This window comes from Triturus cristatus, chromosome 3_2, assembly GCF_964204655.1.
Source record: "Triturus cristatus chromosome 3_2, aTriCri1.1, whole genome shotgun sequence".
In the NCBI taxonomy this organism is placed as follows: Eukaryota; Metazoa; Chordata; class Amphibia; order Caudata; family Salamandridae; genus Triturus; species Triturus cristatus.
The window spans coordinates 328,567,248-328,586,355 of record NC_140584.1 but is presented as its reverse complement, the minus strand read 5'-3'; the positions used below and the strand labels follow the sequence as shown (position 1 = coordinate 328,586,355).

General features: G+C 46.1%; 1 protein-coding gene across 2 annotated transcripts in view; it reads right to left on the bottom strand.

Annotated features, from left to right (window-relative positions):
• The window catches only part of LOC146857291 (uromodulin-like), a 570,867-nt gene that overhangs the window by 420,906 nt on the left and 130,853 nt on the right, over positions 1-19,108 (bottom strand). For both annotated transcript variants that reach the window (XM_085647790.1, XM_085647789.1), the window contains exon 3: positions 11,452-11,628. In XM_085647790.1, the coding sequence (XP_085503916.1) occupies positions 11,452-11,628 (177 nt within the window). The remainder of the gene's footprint in view (positions 1-11,451; positions 11,629-19,108) is intronic.

The window sequence follows — 19,108 nt, the reverse complement described above, 5'->3', positions numbered from 1 at the left end:
TAAGCTTGCAATGTGAAGAGAAATTGTGTCCCACAAGGACAGTTCTCATTTGCTTGCATGGATTATTCATTATAATTTTGATACAGTGGGAGCACTTGCCATGGGAAACTGTCCTCTCGAACCTTTGCTAAAGGATCATTGTTTGAAAGCTTATGTTTATTGGATAGCCTGACAACCTTCATAATAGTTACCACCTCTTTCTACAGTATGTGTTTTCTTTATGTCACATGGCAATCACCCTATATGAACTGACCAATGGACTGAGTGGTCTTACCAAATAAGGTGACCAAGGAAGTGTCACCCCGGAACTTGAGGATTATAATATACATTGATTTGATGGAAAGGACGCTATTTCTCTTGCTTCTGACTCCTGGAGGTTCTCCTTTGTGGATGACATTGCGGCCTACTTGGCAGACCTTTGCGGTCCTTCCTGCCTTTCTTTTTGGCTGACGCCTGAAAAGGGAACCGCTGATGAGTCGTCATATCTCATGTCCCTCTTCCTGAATTGCCAGAGCTTTGATAATTTTTATGCCATACCCCAAGCCAATGAATATGTCTTGCACTTTTCAACCTTCAATGCTTATATTAATGTTTTTACCCTTTGGAAGTCTTTATAAAATCTAGCTTTACTAAATATTGACTCTGTCTTACCATGATTTATTCTCACAAGTTGATTGTGCATTCCAAGTGATATATAAATGATATGGGGAGATCAGCGTTGAAAGATCTCCAACTATCAAGTACTGATGTTAATATTTTGCATAGCTTAAACAGAGTTATTGGTCTGTATGATTTTGGTACGACTACATTTCTTCAGGAGATTTGGTCTGGCAGTAAAAATTCTGTACCTTTATAGTTGTCTAGTTCCTGGTACTCACTGGACAACTGGGTTTGGATCCCCTATGGCCAACCCCTCTCGGCACGAAGCATGGTCCATCGGAGGACCAAGTAAGTGATTATATGTAATGAAAAAAAGAATACCCATGTGACCAAATTTGGGCCCAGGAACACTGCAACACCCCCTTTCTACAATGTTCATTTTGCTTTGCTCCTTCTCGGCGCCACTCATCTCCTCTTTTTGTAACAACACCATCGCTCTCTTCGTCTGCCCACTTCTTTTACATCATTCCATGTAACCATCTTTCCAGCGACGGCTAGTACAGGTAAGCGCGATGGGCGGGGCACTGTGGGGGGGAAGTCAACAGACAAGGGAATATGTATTATTTATTTATTTAATTATACCTATTCCATCGTCTGTCGACCCCCCCCATGCCACCCCGCCCAACACACTTACCTGTGCCGGCCGCCGCTGCATCTTTTTTTATCTTCATCTAGGTGTCTGCTTATAAACTCATCCTTTTCACTCTCTTCCTCCTCTTGTTTTTCTCCTCTCATTCCCTTCCTTGAACTCCCCTTCTCTTCGATCTTCTCCTTCTGCGCCCTCTTCCTCTGCCAGCTGCAGCTTGCTCTACCCTGAGGCCTTATCAGGCCAGATCCCACCAATCACAGGGCGCTCTTTACTGCTGGCTACCGTTCACGACCATGACCAGGGATAGGGAGAGAGTTTCACAACACTCCTGGAGCCATATTATGTATGCAGCACATTTTCCTATATTGCGCTGGGCGCACCTTTTAAAAGGTGTGCCCAGTGCAATACAGAACAAGCATTGGCATAGCCAATAGGTCTCGCTTTTGAGACCTTATAAGTATTTAGTTTTGCAGCACAATATCCCTGGTGCAACAACATTACCTGTTGCATGGCTAAACCTTGTACCTTATAAGTGTTTAGCCATGCAACAGTTGATGTTTTTGCACCAAGGATATTGTGCTGAAGTTATCCAGCACAATATCCTTGGTGCAACAACATCAAGTGTTGCATAGCTAAACACTTATAAGGTCCCAAAGGCAAGACCTATTGGCTATGCCAATGCTTGTTTTTTCAGTTTTGTGTGTCTTTCTGGCTCTAGTTTGTCGGTGTTTGAGTTTGTTCCCCCTCCCTATGTGTCTCTCCGCAGTTCTAGTGCTAGGATGCCTGCGGATGACAGTTTCCTCTCGATAAAAAAATACATATAAAAATGAACGAACAAATAAATAAAAGTACTGCATTCCTGCTGAGAAGTGCTGTTATTTTACTGTTGAAATAAAAGTATTGTAGCTGCTAAGTACCGTACAGCCCTTGCCCATTTAAATCACCACTTACACTAATTATCTATAGTATTCTGAGTTTTCAAAATTAACTTTTCTGCTCGATCTTGCATGTTTGAAATTGTTGACTCAGCTTTTTCTTTGAAACTGTTAGTTAAAGACGGGAATCACAGAGAAACTTCCTGGTTGGGTTCTGTGCACCAAGGAAACCAGAAGGGGCTCGGTGTGACACTCCCCTACTGGGAAAGAGTGCTCAACTAAACAAGAAAGGCTGTTTCATAATACCATAACTTTGCCTCCTTGCTGCACTTGATAAGGAGCCCCGAAGCTGGTGGGGTGGATTAACAGGAAAACACAAACGCAAACACACCCATGCACACAAGGCACTCCACAACACCGGACCAGCGTACCTCAACTGCCGACTCAGCCTCTACACCCCCGCCCCCCAGCTCCGCTCCGCAGACCGTGCCCTCGCCACCGTCCCCCGCATCCGAAGAGTGACCGCCGGCAGCAGATCATTCTCCCACCTCGCCGCCAAGATGTGGAACACCCTCCCCATCCACCTACGGCAGACCGAAGACCTCCTAACCTTCAGGAGACTCCTCAATACCTGGCTTTTCGAACAGTAGCAGCGTTCCCCCGCCTAGCGCCTTGAGACCCTCACGGGTATGTAGTGCGCTTTACAAATGCTATGACTGATTGATTGATTGAAATAAATAGCTATACTTTTTCTAGTGGAGGCAGGGACGTTTTAAGGATTTTGGGGGCCCTGGGCCAAATGTATTTTGGGGGGCACTGTTCGGAACAGCTTTGATTTTATGATCCAGTTTCAGCTCTTACATGCCCTCTTTGCTCAAATCCTAAATGTGCGTACTCTGATATTCAGGAAAAGTGATGTGTTTTCAGTATTGTAACACAGCAGCAGGTCACTAATATTACTGTAAATAATCTCCGTGATACCCTCCCATTTCACATATGTGAGGTCCTGTATTGATCTAAAAGAAACTTTTATATGGCTGTTGCAAGAAACAAAGACATTTTGTCTGCCAAATGTCTGTAATAGACTCTAACCGATTAAAAATAAATTATAGAAAAACGCTCTTTACAACAATCTGTTGAAAACGTATTCAAGGTCATCAGGGCAGGGCCCTCTGAAGAACAGAGCTGGCTCTGTCAGGGCCCCCTGAAAGCCTGAGGCCATGGGCCAGAGCCCACTTTGCACATGCCTTAAAACGTCTCTAAGTGGAGGGTGGAAAGCGCATTACGAATCTGTGCAAAGAAGCTATGCTAGTCTCTGACGTCGATAGCCAAAGCACAGGCAAAGTGAGAGAAGGATTTATGATCCTGGTTGTCTCATGAAGAATGGTCCATGGTGAGCGTACACTCCAAATAAATTTCACGCAGTAAGCAGAATGGAGGAAGAGTGATGAAAAGGTGTCACTCCTTTCAGCCTTCCTATATCATTGGGTGAGTAGGTGGGTGAAGCGAAAATGTGCATGAGGGTGTACGAATACTAGTGGCATCACAGATGTTTGCAGCTTACCTCTTCAGGGATTGGGTGGATATATGCGTTGTGACGAACTCTGGCCTTTATCTCTATAACTTTCGATAACGTCGAGCTATTTTTTTATTGCCAGGAGGGTTCCGAGCGTACGGTACACACATGGCCTCTTAATATAGCAGTTATACATAAAATTGCTCTCACAGTGAGCACAGAGGATATCAATACCCCTTTGAGGAATTATGGCTCTCATCAAAGATGGAAAGGTAAACAAGCATTAAAAATGCAATAGGTCTTGCCTTTCATTAAGTTAAAGCTATTTGCTTTGCTATACAATACCACTAGCAAAGGAAATGGATTTAACTTAATCAAAGGTGAGACCTATTGCATTTTAAATGCTTGTTATGTAACGAAACTGGTGTTATGTAAAGCACAGCTTCACGTGCGGAAAGAACTATGCAGCACACAGCGTCGCACACAGCAACTCACCAGCAGTCTCCCTGGTACAAATAGAGAGTCACACAACACTGAGACAGGCGCACCAAAACACAACGTAACTGTCAGTGGCAACACGCTCCCACACACAGCATTACTCAGCAATGTAGACACCCTAAAACACAGCAGTACTGCCATGCGGCGCTACACAACACACAAAGGATGACAGACATGCCAACACACCAACAAACTCTTTAGTGCACATAGAGAGACCCGCAACAAACACACCATCACTGAAACACGTGCTGAAAGAGCTACACATGATACACAGCATCACTCAAACCAAAACGTATATATCATCATTAGAAGAAAGAGATGTTCACACAACACTGACACAGGCGCACCAACACATAACTAACCGACACACTGCGTGCACACACAGCTTTACTGAGCAACACGGACACACTAAAACAACAGTACTGCCATACGCAGCTACATAACCTCATGGGTGCACATAGAGAGCATTAAAACAAACACAGCCCTCTGATACATGCACGCACAGCATCACACACGCACCACCAGCACATCTACACCATCACTAGTACAGAGTCACACAAACAACTTTAAAGACACTGACACTCGTACACAAACATAATTGACAGTTACACAAAGCACACACTGCATTATTGAGTTTCGTTTCATTTATTGTTTAGTTAATAAAATCCATAACAACATGCAGGCAAAAAACAATAAAATGCAATAATGACTATAAAATCGCTTACACATTACAAGATTACCTCCAAAAGGTATTGTGTATATGTTCACAACATTATTAAATAACACTGACCCACAAACAAAGAGCTGTCCTGCCACACTGAACTACACAACATGCAAAGCATCATAGTCTCACCACGTACACACTTCATATAAAATGCATCACGTACACATGCAGGCACACACGGCCAAAAGTACCCCTAACACAGACCAACCCGAGCACCATATCACTGATACTAAAGTAGCAATTCACTCAGCACATCACTGACATGCAGAGTCACCCCACGTGCTCAGTGTCTCTGACACAACAATACACTCACAGTGTCATGGGTACACACATATGTAGCTACACAGCATCATTGAATCACGCTACTGAGCACACAACGCGTCACTGTTACGCCAACACACTCACAAAGACACCTGTACACACACACACTCACATTACAAACACAGCATCGCTGACATAATCACACAGAGCTGTTCAACATTCCTAAGCATGTACCTTACATAGACATACCCAAAACGCTAGGTAACACAGATAAGCCATCACACATGTGCATCACTCATACACACATAGAACACCCAACACACAGATTGACTGACAGAGAAGATGGAGAGATACACAATACTAAAAGTGCCACTGACAAAGACATACGCCACTGATACAGGACACCAATAAACTCGCAACATCGCTGCCAGACAGAGCCACACACAACACACTGCTTCATTTGCACATCCAATGAGAGGGAGAGAGAACACAAAAACCTCCACTGATACAGACACCCAGATACATCACTGACAAAGAAACGCGTACACGCTCTCATCACTAATACATAGAACTGTGCAATACGCCTACGCAAGTGTCACAGACACACCTACACACAGCATCTCATACACCAACACACTTCGTTGGCACACGGCTACACAACAGTGTTACTGAAACCGATACAACAATATGCTTACAGCATAACTGATCGTAACACACAATAACAGAACTCGCATGGTATTATAACACAGGCACAGACAGCATCACTCACAAAGACACACAACATAGTAAATTACACACACTCTTTAATACAAACACACCTGCACACTTATTATATCACTGACAGTGACACAAACTGCACACAGAGCAGAACCGAGGAAAACAAGCATACTAACACAACCTCAAGTGACACAAGGCACAAAACACGAGTAGTGTCACTGACGGTAACGCAGTCACCATTCATACGTCTTCACTGACAGCAACAGACACACCAAAGTATCACAGACTACAACACTAACAAAACACACACAGCATTCCTATCGTTAACACGCATGCACAGTAACAGACATACTGGTGCACATACATTGCTGCGAAGACACAGACTCACACATAGACAACAACAAGCCAAATGCTTTACTTCCAGGGCTAGGAACCCGGGCACAATTTAAAAACCCATTTACAGCATCGCTGAATAGCACAGACATTCATCAACACACACGCGGCATCATTGGCAGGAACAGCAACACACTCAGGCACACTAGTGCAGTTAAAGCAACAGAAGCAGCCACAAAAAAGCACAAAAACCCCACAATATACCTCCTCATATACATCACTGCTAATCGCACAGGAACATTCCTTCCAGTAACACACACATACAGTAGCAATGGTAGTAAACACGAATCAGTACAACACCATTAAGATTACGAGCCACACTTACATGCGTATGTGCATACCAACACCTTCACAACATCACTGACAGTGACACACACACCAACACCCGATGCACCTCAAATAGAGACACACACGGGCAGCAACCCACGTCCACCGTAACATAACCTCACAATAAAACATGTCATGGCAGAAGAAAACATGACTACACGTGCTGACACGCTGGAGTGGATAGGCAGACAGTGAAGGAGGCAGGCACTGGAAAGCACACGTGTGCACGAGGCTGCACACACACACGCGTCCCTTGTACTGAACTCACAGGGCAACCACACACAGCCTCAGGCAGACATAGTAATAACCACACTGCGCGCAACAACAGAGAACGTGCACATTCAGTTGTGTAGTATGACAGGTTCACGTGAGTGAAACTGTAATCCTCATTTCAGTCGCAGTTGAAAAAGAAAAACCCCAAAATATCACTATTCCATGCAAAGCAAAGAGAATTCCCCAGTGACGCACATTCCGCTAAATCCCTTACTCTGCCAGAAAGGTAAACCCCCAGCGGCCCCTACACCAATCATCTTCTCCGGAGACGCCCAGACGCGAAGAAAGCGGGGAGGACGAATTACTACCGTGGCAGTGGCGGCGAAAATTACAAACTGCTGCGACTCATGTGTTTGTGTGTCGATAGAAAAGGTGGCAGTTGGCGCATCTGAGGACCCACTGTGCTGCCATTTATTTATTAGTTATCATTATTGTTCAAAGTGTTATGTTTTGAACACACCTTTGACGGAGGTGTCCCTGGCACCCAATACTCAGATGAGGCGGAACCCTCTCCATGCCGCCCACATGTGCCACCACGGCTCGCTGCACCTCAGTATACCACCATCACAGACCCAGTCCTACCCATCACGTCCCCATATGCACCATATGCACCGACTGATAAGACTGTAGCTTTACCCACGTTGCACGCAGTAACACTAGTTGGCAAACCTCACTTGGTAGCACCAAAGTGAATCAACACATATTAGAGACGTTGTGATGGAGGGGGTGGGTGTTCTGGAAGACATAGAAGATACAAAAAAAAGTGCTCGCCATGATGTATTTGCTCGGCTTTTTCTGCTCGCCTGCTAAAAGGTTTCTTGTCTTTATGGGGCCATGTGTTTGGCCCCATAAAGATAAGAAACCTTTTGCGACAAACGCAAAGCAGGCGAGGCCGTTCAAATGGGACGGCCGAAAAAGCCGAGCAAATACGTCACAAGGAGTTATTTTCCAATGGCTGGCCACCGTTTAGCATAAACGGTGAAGCCAGCCAATGGAAAAGAGGGGCGGGGCTTAAAGCCCTTTACCAAAAATACCTGAAAACATTAAGTCTCGCAAGCGAGACTGCGCATGCGCGCAGCCTACGCCAGCCGAGACCTAAAAAGCACTCTGTCCAAACCGTAAAACGCTTATCTGCTTTAAAAAGCGGAACAAATTTGGCTGTTTTTCAATGAATAATAAAACTTTAACTGCGCTGTTCATGACAGAAGCTTGTGGGTGAACGTGTGTCCTACTTCAAATACCTACTTTAAATACCAAACGCTGACTACAGATTTTGACGAACACTCGAAGTGGATTTCATGTAAAGGGGTTCTTAGGAGCAGACATTTTGGCAGAAAATGACAAAAAAAAAATCACGATCGGAAGGACTCCGGCGAATATACAAATAATGTTTCACCATCCTTATTCACAAACCAACTTCTTTCTTATGTGCTGTTGTCTTTCGAATTTTTTCCAATTACTCATCAGAGAAAGATAAATTTTGATCAATATTTTGGGGAGCCGGCGCATTTCCTTACATTCTTCTGAGCACACCACCTGTCGTCTTTCCAACACTATTGTGAGTTGGCTTTGGAAGCGTAGGACCAAAAACGACCCGGCTTGCAACTGAGTTGGGGTGTGTTAGTAAAGGCCGTCAGGACAGCTTGTTAGGGCGCAACCTCTGCGTTCTTGGAGTCTGACGGGCACCACCGGCCTGAGTGAAAAGGCAGACAGTGTTAACAACTGCAGCCCCAGCCCAGACTTGACGGGCAGCTTCCGGGGTGCTGTGTCTTTTCGTAGCCATCAACTGGCGGCTACAGTTCCCAGACGCAGCAGGTTGCGGCAGACAAAACGACCCTGTTTGCTTTCTCAATAGGCTGCAAACAGTTGCAATGTGCCTGTTGTTTACCTAGAGCGCAGCGAGCTGACTTGTGGGTTTAAAAAACGATGGCATATCCGAGTAAATACCCTACTTATCATGGGGCTGCTAAGTGCTGCAATACACTTAACCGCCCTGGCCACCAGTGGCCTATTCAAGCAGCATAGAGTCCTTCCAGCCCGTTTAGACTCAGATTGACGGGGACACTAAAGCTGTTCAATTAACTGTTTCTGGATGGAAATCTTTACTTTTTTTTTTTTTTTACTGTTTTGTAGGAAAAATACAGATCTACGGCTCATATTTTTGAAGCACTACTGACTCCATCATTGCCAGATCGATAACGCCTTTGAATAGTGAACCCTGCAGGGTCTTCAGCATTGCATTAATAAGATGCCGACTATTGGAGTACAGGCCAACACGTGTAGAGCCGCTTCGTGGATTCGTAAACATTAATAACCATACATGAAGCGCATGCACTAAATGTAATGTGCTCTAGATAGTTGCTGTGCCAGTGCTTGTTCACTTATTGTAGGATGATTAGCATAGTATAGTGCCTTGATGGCGTGTCGCCAAGGAAAGCACACGCTGTTTGTTTGTTTATTTGTACCTAATGCAGATCTGAGAACACGCCACTCCCGAGCTCTCAGAACGGCAAATATTTCATGCTGACTTTTGAATACCTCCGGAAAGGGGTGGAGGCGATGAAGTGTCGAGAGCCCAGCTCTCAAAATGAGGGAAAAGGTAAGTGCAATGCCACAAGCTTTACCAAAGAAGCGGGTATTTTAAGAACAGCAAACACTGCGCTTTTCCCTCAAATCGAGCTCAGACGTACAAGCATAACACCGCAAGCAAGGACAACAAGCATTGGCCGTGCGCGCGCCTCGAGCTCAGTAAAGAGAGGGGGGGGGGAGTGTTGGCCAGCAGAGTGATGCGATCTGTGGTGGGGGAGGGGCAGGGAATTGAAACGAGGAGAGAGGCACCAAGGCTTAATGAGCCTTGACAGAACCCACATGGTGGCTGCGCGCGTGCATGCTCACATGCACGCAAGCTTTAGGCCACCAAAAACCTGTGGCAGCACTTTGAAAACCTGTACACTAAATGTCTCAGCCAGACCAGCGCATGCGCTGGATCAGGCAAGACCTAAAAATGTTCTGCATTAGTGTGAATGTGCTAGCCCCAGGGCCGCGCATTCAAGTGACAAATGGAGCAGATGCTTTAAAGCTGCTTTGTGTTGTCACAGTGCAGGCGACAACCCGCCTGCACTTTTAGGGGATTAGAGATCCCCTTGCAGATGGGTGCACCCAGGGACTGCAGCCGTCTGTCATGGAATGTCTGAGGGGGGTCCATGAGACCCCCTTTCCCTCCACCAGAGGGCTGCAATCAGGGTGCGCACTGATAGTGGGCCAACTTTTAGGTGGTGCACTGTCAGTACGCATCCTGAGAGCTTCTGTGCCTCTGCGCGCGCGTCTGTAATACGGTGCAGAGACAAAGGGATTCCCATTTGGAATGGGGCAGGCCACCATGCAAATGAGAGAAGGCCCTCTAAAGATAGCGCTGGCACTTTAAGTGCGCTAGCGCTATCGGTATTAAAAAAGGGGCTGCACAAGCGTCTGTGGCCCCTTCCGTAATAGCAAAGTGACCCGAGGGCTAGCAAAGTGGGCGCAAACGCCCGTTGTACTCCCAGGGCACTTGTATAATACGGCCCCTGGATGTAATTTAGGGGTTGCAGCTGTGACACCCGCCTTGCCCTGTGCGACCTCATGCACTGCCTGTGCGACCTTTGACCTCAGAGGTGGCAAAGTCAGTGCCAGGAACACAGGGTCTGCTTGTCCTTAGGGACTTTGGTTGGGGCACCACTTTCCCTGTTTTCTGTAATAAAAAAATGAGGTACAGTTAGCTGGAATATATATGACTATCTAGCAAATGAGATAAGTAAAAAATGCTTTTAAATACATGTTTTGTGAGTTCTTGCGGGTAAAAGTGCATGTGCATTTGAGTAAAAGTAAAGGTCAAATTGTGTATGCTGTTACTTCCGCTACGTATGAAATTTTGGTGAATGATCGAGCATGCCGATACCTCACCATCGGCCCATGTGCACGAGCAGGAAACAGTCTGTTCGGGGGGGGGGGGGGGGCGGGAGGGGGCTGGGCAGTACTGGTTTATACGTCATACTCTCACGTGGCCCTCATTAAAGGATTGAGTTCATTCATTTTTTTCTTCGTGCTTTCTTAAAATTCACCACTTCTTCATTACGTTTTCATTCGGTCATAGCAATGCATTGTTTAGCATTTTGTTTTTGTTTCTTCTCTCTTAACAGATAAGTCTGTCTTCTTACACTTTTGTATTAATAGGTGTATTTGGCCTGGGTGGGAAACAGCTGCAGCGAAAGACACAGAGTAATATGGGAGGGAGAGGGTAAAACATAGGAGCAAGGAAACACAGCGAGGTCAAGCTCACCATATCCAAGTGGAATACATGTATTACGATGTGGAAATGACACCGTCTTCTTGTAGAGGGTCCCCTGCACAGCATGTGAATGGACACTTTGCGTTTTGGAGCATTATTTTATTAGCCGTTTTTAACAGGGTAGCAACTAACGCTCCCAAAGAGATGTATCTAATCTAATGCTTTGTATAGGTCTAAAGGGAGGCATCACTGGTATCGCACCAACAAATCACAGTATACACAGGCAACAATATGTGTTCTGAACTGCGCGTTATTTTATGTATGTGCTTCACACAGTCACACGGCGAGACTCACCCGAGCAGCAGGAGGAGTCCGAGTGCCAGAAGAGTCCCGCCGGGCAGCACGGGGTTGTTGATGGATCACACGCAGGTGAAACGCAGGGGTAACCACCACTACAGAAACACCCGGCCTCATCGGTACATTCTCCATTACAATCTTGGTCTGTGCACAAGGGCACAGAGTTGTTTCCGGCTGCAAGAAGAGGGAAGAAGGAAAATGGGGCAGTTACCACCTGAAACCTGACCAATTACTCATCACTGCGCGCATTCCTCACACACGTTTTTTTTTTTTTAAATAAACATTTGGCAAACGCGCAGCATTAGACCCAAGGGGCATCAGAGACTGGGAGAGATCCGATGTCATTATAGAAACAACAACATAACAACAACACAGTATGTAATACTGGGATACCGACCATACACAGATACAATCAAACAACTACTGGAAAAGAAGGGCAACCGGAGTGAATTTCAAACCTGGGTCACAAAGTAATAGTAAGCGAATATTTAATTTTTTCAACTCTGACTGGAGCATTTACCCACTCTAATCCCTCTTTCTATGGACTGTTGGGTGTGTCCATCTTTCCTTCCGCTCACCTCCTCTCCAGTTCAGCTCTTTCTTCCCTTCAACTACAGCACCTCAGGCTGACGGCTTGGAATGTGAGAGTACTGCATGGAGCAGTTATTTATTTATTTATAAAGATGCTCGAGGTTAGCAGCTGTTGACATTCAAACATTACACAACCATCAACCATGAACTCATACAAGAAACACCAGGGCTCTTTTCACGAATAGTGTGCATCTAAAGGCTTACATCCGTAATCTATTGATTTGCAGGTTCTGTTATTCCGGAAAGATGGATTTTACATGGGTATCTACAGCAACTATTTCCTGTCAGTGGTCAGCCATATAAGTATTACATATCCAGGGAAATTTCTCTACAATGTCCTTTCTGATTTCGACTATTAAACAGGTTCAGACTCAAAAATCCAGTTAATTAAAATCTGGTTCTTTCTTGGGAACTATTGATAGTGTGAGGGGCCTTCAGTAAGAATCTTTTCCGCATCTAGAAACGTAGCCTATAGCCTGCTTATCATTTAAATCAGATTTTCTGGTGGCATTTACCTCTGTGAAGGGCTGGGCGTGTTGGGAGCCATCATTCCCTTACTTAAGGCAGTTCTCAACTTAGGTGCTAAATGTGTTCTAAAGATTCATTCTTCCTTCCACTTATCACAGGAAGTGGTATTACAGGTTCTTGTTTCAGAAATAATTGGCGGTCTTACTCCATTGAATGGTAGAAGAACGTTGTCGCTCTATCTCAGCAGAACTGAGGAGTTGGGAACGCCCACCTTGCTTTTTGTGTCTCTTGGGTCAGCAAATAAATGGAGCAAGGGCTGAAGCCAAACAATAGGTAGATGGGTTCACCAGACAAAAGCTCAGGCATGCAAATCAGAGGGGTTAGGTCATTCCTACTAATATCCCAGGGCTGTCAACGAGAGGAATGGCAGCTTCTTGGGCGCAAGCAGGTGGGGCATCTCTCCACGAAATTGGTAGAGCTGCGACATGATCATCCCACCAGAAATTTGATAACATTATTAATTTGAACTGTCAGTTCTTTTAGTTCTACAGTTTTGGAAACAGGAATGATGCAATTTTTGAATTATTAAATTTCTTTTGAGCCTCATATGTGTCGGTGCAATTTTCTGAGCGATGTGGTCTTTATAAAGAGCACATTACTAACTGAATTGTTTTTGTAATTTATTAAGATTACTAATTACTAAATGGCCTATGTTGTATCTACACATGAAGAATGCTATTTTAATTAGCCCTGCAAATGTTCAAACATATACCAAGTAATCCAAGTGCAGATGTTTGCAGCACGCACATAACCTGTTGAACTATTTCATGGGATTGAAAGTCATGACCTGCAGGTTACAGGAGGATCTCTGTAACAACCACACAAATCCACTGAAAGTCAGTACTAGGATTGCAGCCTATGCTCTGTTGGTTACATGCACTGCTGCTTATATATGGACGGTGTTTATTCAGCTTGCTGCTATAGGTTGTCCCAAGGTATGCTGGACAGAGCTTACACTGCAAAATATAAAAGAAGCAGAGGTGGTGCCGTAGGAGCTGCATATGTGTGAAATGGCGGACAGCGCACTGAATGCAGGGGCCTGAGAAGAGGCTGGCAGGGAGTCGGGGTCAGACGTTTATGGAAATGGCAGAAGGACTGAGAGTCAAAGTGAGGGCCTGAAGGCTAGCAGAGGTACTCTGAGGCTATGTAAGGGTTAACACTGGGGGTCCGAGGGCTGGATGACGCATCTAGGGCCGAGTGATAGATTCCAGCAGCCATTAGAGGAGTTTGTAGGGGTGTTAGCGGCTAGCAGGGTGAGTATGAGGGTCTGTGAGGTCCAATGTGAGGAGTCAGCTATCTGTGCTTTTCAGTATATTAATGCACACAGATCACAAATGCTCTGGCCCGAGTATCTCAAGTTCAAATCCTCATAAGGAAGGCTCAGACTTCCAATCTTTCTTAGAACATTGGAATGTTGGGAGCCCCATTGAAGACAATGGAGTGCTCCAGGCTTATAATGGATGATAGAAGCCCTGAGCTCCAACATTCCAATGTTTGTCATTCACAGCTGCTGCTGTGAACAAAGGCCTCATTGAGCCTGAGCGGATTTCAAACCTTCATGCTCTGTGAGACCTTTGTTTTACTATTTAGAACATTCTGCCCTCTAGGGGCAAAATATTCTAATAGCCTTATAGCTCTCCATAGGGCAATGGTGGCCATTAAAGGCCCCCTCCCTTGATAAAGGCCCTCACCTTCGGCTCAGACCTTTAATGCTGGAGTAGGCATTTAATGTCCGTTATACCCTGCTACGGTGAGCGATAAGGATATATTAATACACAGCCTTTTAGTCACTGGTTGCTGGTGGGCAGCACAGCAATACTTTATGCCCCTAGGACTCTTTACATTATCTCATGGGAGGCAATGCTGGTGATGAGCCAATACAGTTAGAAGGAAGTTCCATAGTTGTGCCTGTTTAGGATCCCTTACAACCCGTCCTAAGAGAAAGCCTATTGTGGTGGACTAATTTTTAAGCTGTCACAGATGCACCACTTCCCTGCTCTGGCCATAGTCTGGTCCAGGCTGTTCTTGGTACTATGATCTGCCTCTGCTGGACAACTCAGTTCCCCAAAGCAGCCTGCCTATTGGAACCCACCGACAATGACGGGTGTCTGCTAGTGAGTTCCTGCAGGTGACCATTCTACGACTCCTACCTGCTGCAGGCCTCAGATGCATTCTGAAACTAGCTGGGGGTGAAGTGCCGTCTCTGCTCCTCAGATCCCCCATTATCTTAGGGTGGGTGATGCCCACATGCTTGTAGTGCTGAGCAAAGCTGCTCCCGAAACCTGCACAGAGCCATGCCTACTACAGTGCACACTTCCAAATGGAAGAGGAGGTTAGAGAGCAGTGAAAGAAGGGTGAAGAGTGTAGAGGAGCAAGTGGGGAAAGGTGATGGGAAGAGTGTCAAGAGGAAGATATGGGAGGTGAGAGGAAAGAGAGGAGAAGTAGAATAGAGAGAAGGAAAATCAGAAATACAGGAACATAGGTCACAAACAATGAGGACAATGTAAAGAGAGGAAAGGGTTTGGGTGGAGTGAGGATATATATATTTTTTATATTCCATGCGCCTTGCCATAAACATGTTTGTAGACCACTTGTATAAAGTCATGAAGACAAGCTGGCTTGACTCAAGTATATTTTTTAACATTCATACTTCAGCCCATCATGATATGAATACCGTTCCTCCTCTTCCTCCACCTACTAAAACAATAATATTCATAATAACAATTTTAGCAACCTGTTCTTTATAGAGGTCACATTTATAGCATTACTGGTGGATGAATTTACTCTGAGCAATAGTGAATAAGCTCATTTGAGAGTGCAGCTAAATTTAGCTCACACTTAGAGCAACTCATGAATGACTATCAAACTGAGGCCGTGATGGGGAAAGCTCATAGTGGGTGAACTGCTGAAAAAACTCACCGCAGGAGTAATATTAAAGAAAGCTGACTCAAAGTTCTGCTGGAAAGTGCACAGTGAGGGCATTGGTGACTCCTGTTGGAAGCTATGAGGGAGGATACAAGTGCAAAAACTTCACATTATCGTTTGCTGATGGATGAAGTTTACAAGGGTAGTATTGGTAGAGTAAGCTCATACTGAACCCACTGCTAAAGGAAGCTTTCACTCAGAGATTGCTGTAAGAATTTCAAACTGAAGGAATTACTGGAGGAAGCCTACTGCAGCACTGCTAGAAATATCTCACAGTGAGAATTAACCTGGAAGAAGCTCAAATTGAGAGCACTACTATTGGAAGCTCCCATGGAGGGCACATCTGGAGGAAGATAAACGTATGGGCACTTCTCTGGGAATCTCACATTGCGGGCACTGCTGGTGGAAGTAAAACCGAAAGCCACTGCTGGAGGAGCTTAAATGGAAGGTACTTCTGAAAGAAATCACCTGGAGGGCACTGCTCTCTAAAGTTCAGATGGAGAGTGCAGCTGGTGGAAACTAACCCCAAGAACACCACTAGAGGAAGCTCAGATGGACAGCACTGCTGGTGGAAGCTCACACGTGGGAGAAGCTAAATCGCTCAAGTGTTACTCTTCTGGGAGAAGCTCACATTGATGGGAGCATTGTCATGCAAAGTTTACAAACAAGATGCTACCCCACCTGCTCCTCAACAACACTGGCTATAAAAGTAGGCATACCCGCTACTGTTGTTCTTGAAACAAAAGATATTAGAATAGTTTTCTCAAACCACAAACATTAGAAATGATCCCCTTCTTCAAGCACCCTACCCCAAATAGTCCTCAACCCACCTGTACTATCTTCCTTCAGTCTTTGGAGCACAAACTCGTAGCCACTGCATTTAATTTTTTTGCAAAGCAATTTTATTGTTTTGACAATAAACAAACACCAGCAAATCTGCATTGGATACTGAGAATAACAATTCACAGCCAGATGTCTGATCAATTCCAGAACAAAAGACCCCATAAGGTACAAATGTAAAAAAACAATGTGCACACAACTTTCACTACTCCATGGTACCCAAACATTTGCCCCACACCCATGCCATTTGGACAACCCCGTGCTTCATACATAGGTTTTTCTTGTGTTGCACATCAGTCACCCCTCTCCGCCACCTCCCAGAGCAAGGAGGATTTGAGAACTTCCAGGAAGCAGCTATGTCTCGCTTGGCCACTACCATGGCCGTGTTGAAAAATAATTTTCCATTCCTAGATCCATCCAGCCCATCCGTAATCCCAAGGAGAGAGTGTCGTGGGTCATAAGGGCCTTCCCATCCCAAGATTTCTGTGAGCTCCTCCTCAATGTCACCCCAGATCCGTGCCAAATGGGGACACGCCCACACCATATGGAAAAAGTCAGCCGGGTCTTGGCCGCACCTCTTGCAGGAAGCGCTCGGGTAATAGCCTGCCTGATGGAGGCGTACTGGGGTTAAGTGGGCTGCATGTAAATAGTATAGTTGGATCAAGCGGAGTTTAGCTGATGCAGTAATCGTCTTGGGTGCCATGAGAGCATCATGCCATCTTCCTCATCTAGAGTACCCACCCACTCTTCCCATTGGCTTCTAAGCCGATCCAGTGAGGTTGGAGTATTGTTATCCAGAGTCTGGTAAATGTGGGAAATACCCCCCTTCTCCAGGTCACCCAACATATTCTGCGCTTCAGGAGGGCTGTACTCAGGGATCCTTGTGTCTTCCGATATGTGTACATGGAAGGCATGCCGCAGCTGCAAATATATGTAGAATTTTGTTGGGTGCAGTGAGTATCGGGATCGGAGGTCTTGGAAGGCGTGCATGTGACCGCTCGCCCACACATCCCCAAGTTGTGAGAGTCCTATAAAGTCCCATGATCTAAATCCCTGCAACCTACTGACCTCTCGGAGCCCAGTGCCATGCCAGAGAGGTATGCACTGAGTCAACTTGTGCGTTCATTGAGTATGACACAGAGCTGCCCGCCAAGCCAAGCCAACAGCGCGGTGCATGTTATATCTGGTAAGATGGAGGGAATGGACTCCCCATACATTAGTGACTGGATTTTGGACAAGCCTAGTTCGCGCAGTTCAAGCCTGTAGGCCGGGTCGGACCAGCCCCCATTAAACCAATCGTGTATGGTCAGTAGTCGAGTAGCCAAGTAATACAAGTATAAGTGTGTCATCCCCATATCCCCAACAAATGAAGGAATACGGCATATGGTCAGGGCCAGGCACGACCTCCACTCCCCCACCCCCCAGAGGAACTTGGTAGCCCTACTGTCCAGTTCCCGGCCTGCAGAAAGCAAAAGGAGGTGTTTTGAAGGACGTATAAGAACCTGGGGAGAATCATCATTTTAAACAGGGCGACTATCCCCAAGTGATTCATAGGTAATGTCTGCCACTTATGAAGGTCCCCCTTGGCTTTCTTCACCAGCAGGATAACATTAAGGGAAAAGCATAGCTCTGGGAGGAGGGCAACCCAGATCCCTAAGTATTTGAAGGATTGACGCCGATTCTGTTTTGTGGATTGCCAGTCATAGCAGTCTCTAGATAAGTATAGGGGGACCAGGACCGACTTAGCGGAATTCAGCCGGAGGCCAGAGGCCTGCTCAAAGGAGTGCAAGATCTGGAGGCATTGAGGGCCCAACTGGGTGGGTTCAGCCAACAAGATTAGGACATCGTCTGCATAGAGAGCGATCTTGTCCGCCTCTGAGTTTGGCCATTACCATCCCCAAACGCGGTCGTCGGACCGTACCAGGGTCGCCAGGGGCTCCCTTGCCAGGGCGAAGAGACGGGGCAAAAGGGGGCATCCCTGTCTGGTTCCCCTTTGAATGGGGAAGGCCTCCGATAAAACCCCATTAACTAAAACTCGCGCCTGGGATTGGGCATATAGGACGCGTACTAGACTACGGAAGTGGGGACCAAAACCCATCATGGCCAGCACGTCGTCTAGATACCTCCAATCCACTGAATTGAAGGCCTTTTCGAAATCTATGAGCAGAATCGCCAAATAGGGGGTGAGCAAGTGGCGGTGAGCCAAGGCCAGATGTGGAAGGGCACTTGTGAAGAGGCTGTGCATACGATATGAGGGACTATCGCAGTGTGTCTCAAGAAAGCAGGTGTAACATAACAATATGAAACAACAACCATGGGAAAAACAATCCCAACCCCTCCCTCCACCCCCTCCGCCCACCCTATACTTCGAGAACAGAAGCATCTGTCGGCCCACCAGTAGAAACAAGAACCAAACTAAAACACTCGGGTTGGGTTGCGTGGAGGACCCCTCCATTTAGGCGGATGTGCAATGTCTTGGCAGAAAGACAACAAAGTAGAGCAATAGGTCTGCCGTGGCTCCCAGCCCCTATGGTGGCTGGGGCAAGTCTCCAGAGGACCTCGCACCAGGCGGTGCCCACAGGAGCTTCAGAGAGTTGGGCTGCGGTAAAGGTCCGAGTCGCCGTCAAAGAGCCCCGTTGAGCCAGCGACGGAGGAGCAATAGATGGGCCGTTGGTTGAGTGATGTTGGAGGCGGGGAGGAGAGCCCGATGGGATAGAAGAGTCTCAGATTCTATGAGCAGCCAGGCTCGATGCCCTAGGTGTCGCTGCTT